This window comes from Phoca vitulina, unplaced genomic scaffold, assembly GCF_004348235.1.
Source record: "Phoca vitulina isolate PV1807 unplaced genomic scaffold, GSC_HSeal_1.0 scaffold45, whole genome shotgun sequence".
In the NCBI taxonomy this organism is placed as follows: Eukaryota; Metazoa; Chordata; class Mammalia; order Carnivora; family Phocidae; genus Phoca; species Phoca vitulina.
Window position 1 is genome coordinate 2099000 of NW_022589748.1, and position 11915 is coordinate 2110914.

At 55.4% G+C, this 11915-nt stretch overlaps 1 protein-coding gene across 1 annotated transcript; it reads left to right on the plus strand.

The window, feature by feature from the left end:
* The first annotated feature begins 425 nt into the window (after window positions 1-425).
* On the plus strand, window positions 426-8855 carry SSC4D (scavenger receptor cysteine rich family member with 4 domains). Its single transcript, XM_032431219.1, has 10 exons — window positions 426-591; window positions 2187-2222; window positions 2501-2806; window positions 3510-3587; window positions 4242-4556; window positions 5618-5695; window positions 6263-6337; window positions 6449-6760; window positions 7774-7851; window positions 8463-8855. The coding sequence occupies exons 1-10, from the start codon at window positions 426-428 to the stop codon at window positions 8777-8779; spliced, it is 1761 nt and encodes a 586-aa protein (XP_032287110.1). The 3' UTR covers window positions 8780-8855.
* The last annotated feature ends 3060 nt before the right edge of the window (window positions 8856-11915 follow it).

Here is an 11915-nt window from a genome sequence, read left to right on the forward strand (position 1 = left end):
AGAAAGCACTCTAAAAAAAAGAAAAGAAGAAAAGGAAAAGAGTCAACATTCTTTTATCGCCCACTAAAATTACGTGGATTACCATCAGTGGAACCAACACCGGGCTTTGGGATGCGCTGAGCCCTCAGCACAAGCTTCGAGCCTGTCTTGGTCTGGGACCAGGCAACCCTCCAGCTTTGTCTCCTGCCACTTGCTCTCACACACCCTCGGCTCCAGCCAGACCTAGCTCCTCATTAGGGTCCTGTGCCCCATCCTTCCCAGAGGTCCCAGCTGTTGCCCCTGCTGCTGCCTCTTCTGGAATGCCAGATCCGAGCGGAAATGTCACACAACCCCTGAAGCTCTCGCTGGGCCCCTTCCACCTGGAAGAAGTGACTGGGGATCTTTAATTCCAGATGTTCCATCTGTGATTCCTCCACCGCCCCTTGATGGGACCCTCTGAAAGGCCATCCCCCGGCTGGATGCACAAGGAAGCAGAGATGCGAATTGATCCCCAGACGGCAGAGAAGAGCAGGGGGTGGAGGCCCGGAGACAGGAGCAAGGCCCCTTCATCCCTCCCCCCAGCCCTGTCCTTCCTCCTCTTCTTGCCGCTGGGTGAGTGCCCTCCCCGAACCCCTGACCCTTCCCCTTTCTGGCTCTCAGTTTTCCCAGATGTAAAATTATGGTGGGATGTGGTTTGTTAATGAGGTGGTCTCCATAGTTCTTTCCAGATGCAAGCTAAGGGTCTTCGTTGGGGAAGTGGAGGGCTGAGTGCTGGAAGTGAGGGCTCAATGTATGCAGAGTCTGGGCAGGTAGGGGACATTGGAAATAGGGAAGGAGGGAAAGGAGTGGGCTCAGCAATGGCTGTTCAAAAGGCAGCTGGTGGGATACATAGAACCAAACGACCTAGGGACGATCCTAACTTGAGAAAGAAGAAACTGAGTCTCAGTTTCTTCATCTGTAAAATGGATACACTAGTACACACCTCGGAGGACTGTTGTAAGAATTCTAGGAGGTGTCACGAATGTGTCTGAAAACTGTAATACCCTGCATATAAGCGAGGCGTTGTTATGGGGTTTTCCATTTCCTACACTAGGCCAGTTTCCCTGTTTACCTCCCCGCCTCTCAGGCCATGTGCCCAGAATTGTGTGGTGAAGAAGAGTGTGGCTGTCTAGGTTGGAATCCCGGCTCTACTCCCTGTTCGCTGTGTGGCCTTGAGCGAGTTGCCTAAACTCACTGAACCTGATGTTCCCCTTGTGCGCAATCCTACCCACCTCCTATGTCGTCCTAATGGTTAAGTGAGCCAGGCCACGTAAAGCGATGAGCACAGTGCCTGGCATATACATACATGAGGGCTGAAGCAGAAGGTCTTGTATAGGTAAATCTTTTGGGGGATCTCCTAATGAATCCCAAAGCCAATTGACACACTTAAGGCAGAGCTACTGACCATCTGCCCAGTCATAGGCTTGGGGTGGGGGACGGGAAACACTGAGATGAGACAGGCATGGTCACCTCACCAGGCAGAAGGCCCAGAAAGGGCCATGAAGATGGTGCCCACGGATTCGGAGGAAACAAAGAGCACTTCTAGCTGATGGTTCCAGGAAGGCGTCCCAGGGGAGGGGGCTCTGAGCTGTATCTGGAAGGAGGTGCAGGGCCATAATGAGCAAAACTGTTCAAGCAGAGGAGACTGCAGGGTTAAAGACCCAGAGACAAGACTGGTGGGATATAAAGATGTCCAGGGGGGAGGCGGGCGCCTGGCTGGCTTAGTAGGTAGAGTGTGTGACTCTTGATCTCAGGGGTTGTGAGTTTCAGCCCCACTTTGGGTGTAAAGATTACTTAAAAAAAAAAAAAAGTTTCAAAAAAAAAAGTTAGGGGAAGCTTGGTCAGAAGGTACTAGAAGGCTTTGTAGAGAAAGCTCAGGGTCTGGGACTCCTGCGGGAAATGGAGAGTCTTTGAGGAACCTCAAAGTGGAGGGTGATAATCAGACCCCTGTTTCAGGCGGATCTCTCTAGGGTGATGGGAGAGGGGTGAAGCAAGGAGGCCCACTGGGACAGTCTGGGGGAGAGAGCAGAAGCTTGGAGCAGGCAGGGGAAGTGAAGAGGTGGGGGATGATGGTAAGGACCATGTGGGGAGGGGAGGCAATGTTCCCAGGGCCAGGCCACCCGGGGAACGGGGTAGAGGGGCCAATGCTCTTCTTTGTTCTGTTTCAGCCAGTGCCCTACAGCCCACCCCACTGCCCTTTCCAGGTAGGTGCCTCTGCCCCTCCTGCCCACACCCTGCCCTGCCCCCCATGTAGTCAGATGCTCAGACAGATCCTCAGGGAATGATGGCTAACAGGTCCTCCATAACTCTAGATGCCCCCACACGGATTGTGCTAGTCTCCCCATTTGACAGAGAGGGAGAAATAAAGTCCTGAAGGGACTGATCCTAAGGCTCCCATGCTTCCATGACTTCACAGCAAGGTGGGCGTCCTGCAGGTCAGGCCCAAGCGATCCCTCTGGTGCCAGCTCAACCCTCTCCACAGAGCTGAGGCTGGTGGGGGGCCCGAGCCGCTGCCGGGGGCGCCTGGAGGTCTTGCACGGTGGCTCCTGGGGCAGCGTCTGTGACGATGACTGGGATGTGGTGGATGCCAACGTGGTGTGTCGACAGCTGGGCTGCGGCCTGGCGCTGCCCGTGCCGCGGCCCCTCGCCTTCGGCCAAGGCCGAGGCCCCATCCTGCTGGACAACGTGGAGTGCGGCGGGCAGGAAGCCGCCCTGAGCCAGTGCAGCAGCCGAGGCTGGGGCGTTCACAATTGCTTCCACTACGAAGACGTGGCTGTCCTGTGCGACGGTAAGCCGAGATCCCTGACCGGGGAGGGCAGGCAGCAGGGCTGCAGGCTGGATGAATGAAGGGACTTCCACGTGGAAGACCAAGCCGGGGGTGGCGCTGCTTAGTGCTGGCGAAGAGCCCCAGCCTAGTTGTCAGGGTCCCAGTGGTCCTTCTGCTTCATTGTGTGATCTTGGCTGAAAGGAAAACCAGCACTATTGTTTCTATGTAGGGCCTTGATTGTTCCAGCAGAGGCCTCTCCCCATTTTTAAAATCAAACAAGCGGGGTCAACACTGGCAGCAAGGTCCATTTGGTGTGGGGCTGCTGCAGAAATCGCTGAGAGGCATTGACCTTGAGAGTAATGGTTCTAGTTTTCCAAGAAAACCCCCTGGTGGTCTCATTAAAACACAGACTGTGGCCCCAACCCAGAGTTTCTGATGCTGCAGGTCTGGGGTGGGGCCTGGGAATTTGCATTTCTAATACGTTCTCAAGTAATGGGATGCTGCTCTAAGAACTAAAAGAACTCGTCTGAAGCTACTGCTTTCTGGACTCAGGGGGCCCCTTCTCCTCTCACACCCCAGGGTTCCTGGCTTTGACCCTTTGTGTGGCCAGAGGCCCTATGGCAGGTACCAGCAGTAGCCCTGCTGCTAACACACCCGTGGGTGTGAGGATGAAGAACAGAAAGATCCATGTATCCTCCTCCCTTCCACCCTGCTTCCTTCCCAGAATTCTTGCCCACGCAGCCCCCAACAAGGAAAGTGTTCACCAGTAGGGTGCCCCCTACAACTCCCCAGAATGGGAAAGGTAAGTAAGGGCAACATGGGGGACCACCTGGGTCTTAAGAGAAGGACCCCAAGGGGAGTCTCCCATATCTACCCTTGACAGTGGGAAGAGAGGGATAGCCAATGGGTGAGCTGGGTCATTGCCTCCCCATCCTGCCCCTCACAGCCCCCCAGGCTGCTCACAGTCTGGATGAGGTAAGAGGAGTCCATTCCCCTGGGATGATTAAAAATAGTCAGCACAAGTTTAGTGAGAGAGGTGAGGACCCGAGCTTAATCCAATGGGAAAGTCAGATATGTACAGAAATGTGGATAATGATGTAGAACAAGAAAATGGAAAGTGCCCTAAAGAATGGACAGATAAATAGGCAAGGAAGTCCTCTGCGGTTAGGATTGCTTAGGAGAGCATGGACCAGTGCCAGGAAGGTTGGTTTCAGGCAGGAAATAACACAAAGCCAGTCTGTCCCGATCCCACAAACCTCCCCCTATCTGGGACTGTGAGGCCGCAGTGCCCTGGGGTAACTGGGTGAACCGCTTCTCCTGGGTTTTAGGTCCTGGGGCACCATGCACTGTGGGCACGTGCAGGGCCTGAGGCACTGTGGGTGCGCTGGGTCAGGTGCAGTGTTGGAGGGGGAGGCCGAGCCCTGTGGGAGATGCTCCCTGTCCCCACCCCCACCAGGTGAGGGCAGCGTGCGCCTGGTGGGGGGCACGGGCCCGTGTCAGGGCAGAGTGGAGATCCTGCACGGCGGCCTGTGGGGCACCGTGTGTGACGACGACTGGGGGCTGCCGGATGCTACCGTGGTCTGCCGCCAGCTGGGCTGTGGGGCCGCCCTGGCCGCCACCACCAACGCCTTCTTTGGCTATGGCACGGGGCACATCCTGCTGGACAACGTGCACTGCGAAGGCGGCGAACCCCGCCTGGCAGCCTGCCTAAGCCTGGGCTGGGGTGTGCATAACTGCGGCCACCACGAGGACGCTGGCGCGCTCTGCGCAGGTGCGGGCTGGGGGCGGGGCGGGGCGGGGCGGGGCGGGGCGCGGGGGCGGGGCCGTGTTCTGAGGCACGCGGGCGGGCGTGGCTTGATGGCTGCCGCTATGCTCCCCGGTGCTTTCCAGGAAGACCCCGAAATTACTTTTAACGTCTCAATACTGCTCTAGAAGTGCCTCTGAAAGTCCCAGTAGTCTTTGTGGTAGGTTTCACAGTATTGTGCCAGCAATACTCCAGAATTATCTAACAGTACCCCAAGAACGCCCCCGGAATTTTCTAGCAATTTCTAGGTACTCTTCATGGAATACTAAAAAGTAAAGTAATATTACTCTAGAATTGCAGCAGAGATACTCCAGAATTCTCTCACTGTAGTCAGGGATGGCCCCAGATTCACATAGCGTACACAGCTCTCTCTAATTCTGGATGCTCTTATAATAGTATTTTCACCCACCTGGTCCTCCCATTTTGAGAGTTTTTCTGAGCAAATAGGAATAATAGGACCAGTAATGGCACTTCACAGATGGACTCCACTCTACAAGATAAAAGTGTTTGCCCATGCCTCACTGCAAACCAGGGGCTGCCATTCCTAGTTTACAGATGGGAAAGGCTGGGCCCCGTGAAGCAGAGCCTGACCCATGCTCACATACTGAGCCCTGGCAAAGCCACAGCTAACCTTGCTGCACAGTCTCCAGCATGACCCTTGCCCTTTCTAGTCCTATTTTATCTGTAAGATGGGAATGAACCTTGTTTTATAAGCCCCTTAGGACTGTGCATGGCCCTCCCTGGTGGGCTCACATTGGGCTTCTGGAAAACATTGGAGAGAAATGAAAGTACATCTGCCAAAGCCCTTTATAAACTGTAGAGTGTACACTTGTGCACCACAAGTAAATTACAAACACTGTCAAGTAGGGCAGACCTCCTTGGACCCCAGCGGGGGTTGAGCCCCTGACTCTGGAAGTAAGATCTGCTCTCTTCTCCAGGGAGACCCTCCCATCCTCCCCTGACAGCCCAAGGCTGACCAGGAACCAGAACCTTGGCCTCTGACCCTGCTCCTTTCTCTCCTGCTCCAGTGCTGGGCCCCCCGACTCTCACAGCACTACCACCCTTGGCCACAAGAGAGGACTGGGCCTGGCACACGGAGCCAGGGGGTAAGAAGCCCAGCCTTCTAGGCTGGAATGGTAGGGGCAAGGTAGGCAGGGCTGGGAATTAGAAAGGCTGTTCTGGATCTATTGGAGGGGGGCCCTGGCTAGCCGACCAGGTCTTTTGGCCAGATGGTAAAGAGGTGGTCAGAGAACGATGAGCGGATGGAGCAAGGATGAAATCCAGGGCTCTGGAAAGTTCAGGAAGGTGGGAGGAGATAGTAAGGGATTTCTTCAAAGCTCTGAGGTAAAATTTGGGTGGGTGCTGAGGTTGGAAATTGAGAGGCCTTGAGAGGGTTGAGCTAGAGGTTGAATGAAGGCTACAAGCACATTTGGAGTTTGGTCTGGAACGATCATTGGAATTGAAATTAGGATAATGCCTGGAAATAGGACTCGGTTCATTCCAACCAAGTTTCCTGAGGACTACACGTGACAACACGGCGACACTAGGATTGAGGCTGAGTGTGGGGTTCAGGTGTGGTACAGTTGGGGGATCTCATAGGCATCCCTGTGCCCTGCTGCAGGCCAGAGGCCTCTTTGTCCCCTTCAAATGCTCTAGATGCCCTGTCTCTGCAGCTACAGGAGTTGGTGCCCTGCCTTCCAGGGAGACGGCACTGTTCACCACAGCTACCCGGGCCGCGGGGAAGAAAAGTAAGTGGCAGAGCCAGGGTTCTGTTGCGGGTGGGAGAGGGTGGGGCTGGGGCTCTGGGAGCCAGCGGCCGCAGCCCAGCCCCTATGGCCGCGGGCCTGTGCGCCCCGCAGGCGGGCGGCTGCGGCTGGTGGGCGGCCCGGGCCCATGCCGCGGCCGCGTGGAGGTGATGTACGCCGGGGGCTGGGGCACCGTGTGCGACGATGACTGGGACTTCGCGGATGCGCGCGTGGCCTGCCGCGAGGCGGGCTGCGGTCCTGCGTTGGGCGCCACCGGCCTCGGCCACTTCGGCTACGGGCGCGGCCCCGTGCTGCTGGACAACGTGGGCTGCGCCGGAACGGAGGCCCGCCTGAGCGACTGCTTCCACCTGGGCTGGGGTCAGCACAACTGCGGCCACCATGAAGATGCCGGCGCGCTCTGCTCAGGTGAGGCCGCTGCGAGACCCAGCAGAGACACGTACTGCAGCGCGGGCGGGGCAGCGCGGCGCGGCCTCCCAGGAATGGGCGGGGCCGCGCGCAGGCGCGTACTGCAGCGCGGGCGGGACAAGGCGGGCTCTGAGAAATGGGCGGGGTCATGCGTGAGGGCTCTCTGCGGCACGGCACCGTGTGCGGGGCTGGAGAGGACGCGCACTCCGCAGAGGGAGGCGGAGCCCGCCCATCGACTCGCTCTGCGGCTGCGCGGCGCGGGCGGAGCCGGGAAGGGAGCGCCCTCTGCAGTGAGAGTGGGGTGGGGCTTGGGGAGGGCGCGCACTCTGCGGCAGTGAGGGGCGGGCTGCAGGGGAGAGGCGGAAAGCCGGGGACAAAGTCTGGAAATCTGTGTGAAGGGAGGGGCTGGGGAGCTTTCGCTCTGCTGAGTCAAGGACCCACAAAGCTCTAGTAAGCAGAGAGAGTTAGTTGATCGCTTTCGGGGAGCAAGCATCTGACCTTTGGGAGGAATCAATGGAAAGGGGTGTTTGTAGAGTCTGACCTATTTTAAAATGCTGTTCATTGATTGGTGTGGGAATTGATAGCTTCATCCTCCTTTGGTGCCCTGGGCCTAATAACTTTGGGGTAGCTACAAAGGGTTCCGCTTTGGGTCCCAAGGTGAAAGAAACACAACCCTTATTTATTTATTTATTTTTAGATTTATTTATTAGAGAGAGCATGAGCGGGGGAGAGGGGCAGAGGGAGAGAGAAAGAGGGGAGCCTGACCATGACCCTGAGACCATGACCCCAGTGGAAACCAAGAGTCGGACACTTAACTGACTGAGCCACCCAGGTGCTCCATCAACCCCCATTTCTGATCCAACTGGCAGAGAGCAGTTGTCTTTAAGGGTCCTGTAAGGTCCACTCTGCCCCTAAATCAGGCTTCCCTTGGGAGGCCAGGAGGTAACCTGGCCTCAAGGAACATGTTCCCTAATGTTACAGCCACCTCTTTTTCTTTGTCCTTGCTGAGCCAGGCCCAGAGGAGCTAGGACTGCAAGTCCAGCAGGATAGTTCTGAGACCACCCGGGTGCCCACTCCTCGGCCAAGGGACGGTAGGTGCTTACAGCCCCCAAAGATGGAGGTAGAGGCATCAGGATAGGAAGGACCAGAATTGAGAGAGATCATAGCCTGAGGTTATCCAGCTCAACAGATTTGCACCAGGTTTGAGAATCTTTGTTCTGTGCTAGTCCGGGATATGGTGTCCAGAAAGAGGTAAAGGGGGGTTTTAAGGGAGCAACCTTAGAGATATCTAGGGATAGGACCAAAATAAGGGAATGTGGCTCCTTCCTGAAGAGAGAAATGAAAGAATTCACTTTTACATCTGTGGATGAGAGGAGATGATGAACTTCAGGGGACACAATCACAGTCTCTAGAGAGCAGCACTGGGGCTGAGGGTCTGGGATTATGAACAGAGGACTAAGAACAGACATGAAGCACTTGGGATGTGCACAGCACCCCCACAAAGCCTGGTACACATTCTTCCAGTCCAGAGACTGAGTCTGGACTGCTGCACATCCTATTTTAATCTGATTTGTCTGCCCTTATCCATCGGCCCCTAGGGCAATGCTGTGTCTCAAACCACCACCCTTTGCCTCTTCTGTCCACCCCTTCGTGGCCTGGCATGGGCCAGCCCCTGCAAGCCCTGATCCTTGTCTCTCCCCAGGGCACCTGCGTCTGGCCAACGGAGCTCACCAGTGTGAGGGGCGTGTAGAACTCTTCCTAGGGCAAAGGTGGGGCACCGTTTGCGATGATGCCTGGGACCTGCGAGCAGCCACTGTCCTGTGCCACCAGCTGGGCTGTGGCCAGGCCCTGGCAGCCCCCGGCGAGGCCCACTTTGGCCCAGGCCGAGGCCCTATCCTCCTGGACAATGTCAAGTGCCGTGGGGACGAGAGTGCTCTTCTGCTCTGTTCTCACATACGCTGGGATGCCCACAACTGTGACCACAGCGAGGATGCTAGTGTCCTGTGCCGGCCATTGTGACCCAGCCTGTTCTGCAGACCATCTCTTCTGGGAGCCTGCTGTGGCTTGTCCCTCTTCCTCCAGGAAGCCCTCCTCCTATGACAACTTCAGTTCACCCTACCGTTCCCTCTTCTTGCCTGGGAGAGAACCCACTCTGACAATGTGGTCCTGCCTTGGGAGCCTAGAGCCTGACTCTACCCATCAACCTCAACTGTTATCAACTACCATGGGCCCAGTTCAATGAGAGCTCCCACTTTCTCCTCAGCCAAAACATAAAATGGAGGGAAGGGAATGACTTAACTCTCTTCTTTGGTGGGGCTCCTCTTATAGCAATTTGACCCTGCCTTCCTGGACCCCGGTCAGGAGGCTCAGGGGCTCTCTATAAATGGGGTATCTCCCTTTCCCCCACCCATATTGGGATCCCCAAGAAGAGGGAAGGCAAGAGAGGCCCACAGCTCTTACCTTTGCCTGCCTGGGGCTGCAGAAGAACCTGGGTCATTGCCCTGGCCTTCTCCATGAGGGCCCAGACTCAGATGGTGCTTGGCTGGACAAGGGGACTGGAGGGGCCAAAGCAGGGACAGTGGCCCCTCCCTGCAGCTGGAACCAGCATCTCTGATTTATGCTGCCCCCACCACAGAGCCTCCACTCTGCAGCAGTGAAGAACCCTGGGGGCCTGTAGCCACCTGTTCATAGGTGCCAAGTCAATAAAGCATTGTCCCCCCGCCCCCCGCTGTCTTTTAACTTGTGGGCACAAGTGCATCATTTGTAGCAGCAGGAAAGACTGGTTAGGACTCTGGAGGAAACCGGCTTGGGGATGGAGCGTGGTTCAAGAGCATCATCAGAGAGCTCTCAGCAGGCCCACACATCTTTGAAATGCTGACTCACGAGATGAGGCCTGGAATGCCCCAGAGGGTCCCCAGCCCATCCCTGCTTTCCTTTTGCATATAGAGAAATTTAGGTCCTACTGAAGGAAAGGATCTGCTCCAAGACACATTGCAAGGTGGGCAGAGGCACTAGAAGCAAAACTTGAGAAGAGGCAGGGAGATGAGAGCATCTGAGGGCTGCTCTTGGAGCACCTCACCTGGAGCTCCAAGGGCAGAGAGAAGTGGGGGATCTTGCCAGAGCCCCTCTCAGTCTCAGGGTGGGTGACTTGCCAATAAAAAGCACCTGTCCTGGTCAAGCCTCTGCCCTCCCCGTCTGGCGGGCAGGCTCTCTGCTTTCCCATGCCTGCTGTATCAAATTATCACAAACGGAATGGCTTAAAACAACACAAATTTATTATCCTACAAAGTTGTTGTTTTTTTTTTAAGATTTTATTTCTTTATATGAGAGGGTGAGCAGGAGGAGGAGCAGAGGGGGAGGGAGAAGCAGACTCCTCGTCGGGTGTGGAGCCCCACGCGGGGCTCAGTCACAGGACTCTGAGATCATGACCTGAGCTGAAACCAAGAGTCGGATGCTCAACCGACTGCTACCCAGATGCCCCTATCCTACAGTTTTTGAGGTCACCAGTTTGAAGTGGGTCTCCCTGGGCTAAGCTCAAGGTATTGGCAGGTTGGTGTTCTTTCAAGAGAATCTAAGGGAGAATCCATTTCCTTACCTTTCCAGGCTGTCCGCATCCCATACCCGCTCATGACCTCCTTGCAGCCAGCAAGTGCATCACTTGGACTGCTGCTTCCATCACCTCATCTCCTTTCCTGACGCTCCTGCCTCCCTCTTCCGTCCTCTGAAGCCCCTTGTGATTATAGGAGACCCTGGATAATCCAGGCTACTCTCCAATCTCAAGGTCCTTAACTTAATCACATCTGCAAAATGTCTTTAGCCCAGTAAAGTAACATGTTCAGGAGCTCCAGGGATTAGGACATGGACATTTGGGGGGAGGAGAGTGGGGGAGGGCATTATTCTGCCTCCCACAGGCTCCAGACCTGGGTCCTGGCTCACAGCCAAGGAGTGAGGCAGACACTTGAGCTTCACAGTCCATCAGCACTTGGCAGTAATGGCTTTGTCTCCATTTTTCAGGGAGCTCTGAGACCCACTGTGTCATTAGAAGGATGAGGACCCGAGCAATGAAAGGAGCAAAAATATTTAAGGACTCAGGGCAGAGGGACGGGACCCTCCAGCCAGCCTGTATTCCCCAGAGTTGAGTGCAGCGCACTCAGATTCTGCGTAGCCCCTCTGGCCACACCCACATTCAAGTGTGCCCCTCCCTCGTCCTGAGAAGTATCACAGCTTCCCATCCCTGGACTCCTCTTTCCCATCTAAACAAACTGCTTTCATCTAAGCTCTGTCAACCCACATAGCAGCCCTGTGAGGAAGCATTATCATCCTTTTTTTTTTTTTTTAAGATTTTATTTATTCATTTGAGAGAGAGAGAGAGCATGAGCTGGGGGAGGAGCAGAGGCAGATGGAGAAGGAGAAGCAGGCTCCCTGCTGAGCATGGAGCCCGATGCGGGGCTCCATCCCAGGACCCTGGGATCATGACCTGAGCCAAAGGCAGATGCTTAACCGACTGAGCCACCCAGGTGCCCCAATTATCATCCTTTTTTGCAGACAGGGAAAGCAGGCTCAGAGAGGGACACTGATTTGTCCAACTCAGTGGACCCACGACTAGAACCTAAGATTTTTTTTAAGTAAGCTCTGCGTCCAGCATGGGGCTTGAACTCACAACCCTGAGTTTAAAAAGTCACATGCTCTACCCACCGAGACAGCCAGGTGCTCTATTCTAAAACCTAAGATCTCGATGCCCCTTAATACTGGTCACCAACATGTCCAGGGCTCCCCTTCCTGGCACACGGTAGATTTGCACCTCCTGGTCTTCTTGAAGTGAGGCATGGCCCTATGACATGCTCTGGACAATGAAACATGAGCGGAAGTACCCCCTCAGATAGGAGCCCTCAAGGACCTGAGCACAGTTTGCCAAATTCCTTCCTTCAAGGTGACCAGTGATGTTCCAGGTGGCACAGGGTCCACCAACCTGCATCCCCGAGTGAGGGCCACCTGGAGCAAAGCCTCTGTTGACTCACCATGGACTTAGAGCGAGTGAAAAATAAGTCTTTGTTGTTGTAAACGAGAGTGGTTTTTTTTTTTTTTATCAGAGCACCCTAACCGAGAGCATCCCATCTGACATGCTCAGGCTCCTAAAGTTTTCTGCCCTGTGGGG

Excerpts from the sequence above, each read along its gene's own strand:
- SSC4D (XM_032431219.1), top strand. The coding sequence starts at position 426 with ATGGGACCCTCTGAAAGGCCATCCCCCGGCTGGATGCACAAGGAAGCA. Across the intron at positions 4,557-5,617 it reads CGCTGGCGCGCTCTGCGCAG|TGCTGGGCCCCCCGACTCTC; the intron begins GTGCGGGCTGGG and ends CTCCTGCTCCAG. Across the intron at positions 6,761-7,773 it reads TGCCGGCGCGCTCTGCTCAG|GCCCAGAGGAGCTAGGACTG; the intron begins GTGAGGCCGCTG and ends TTGCTGAGCCAG.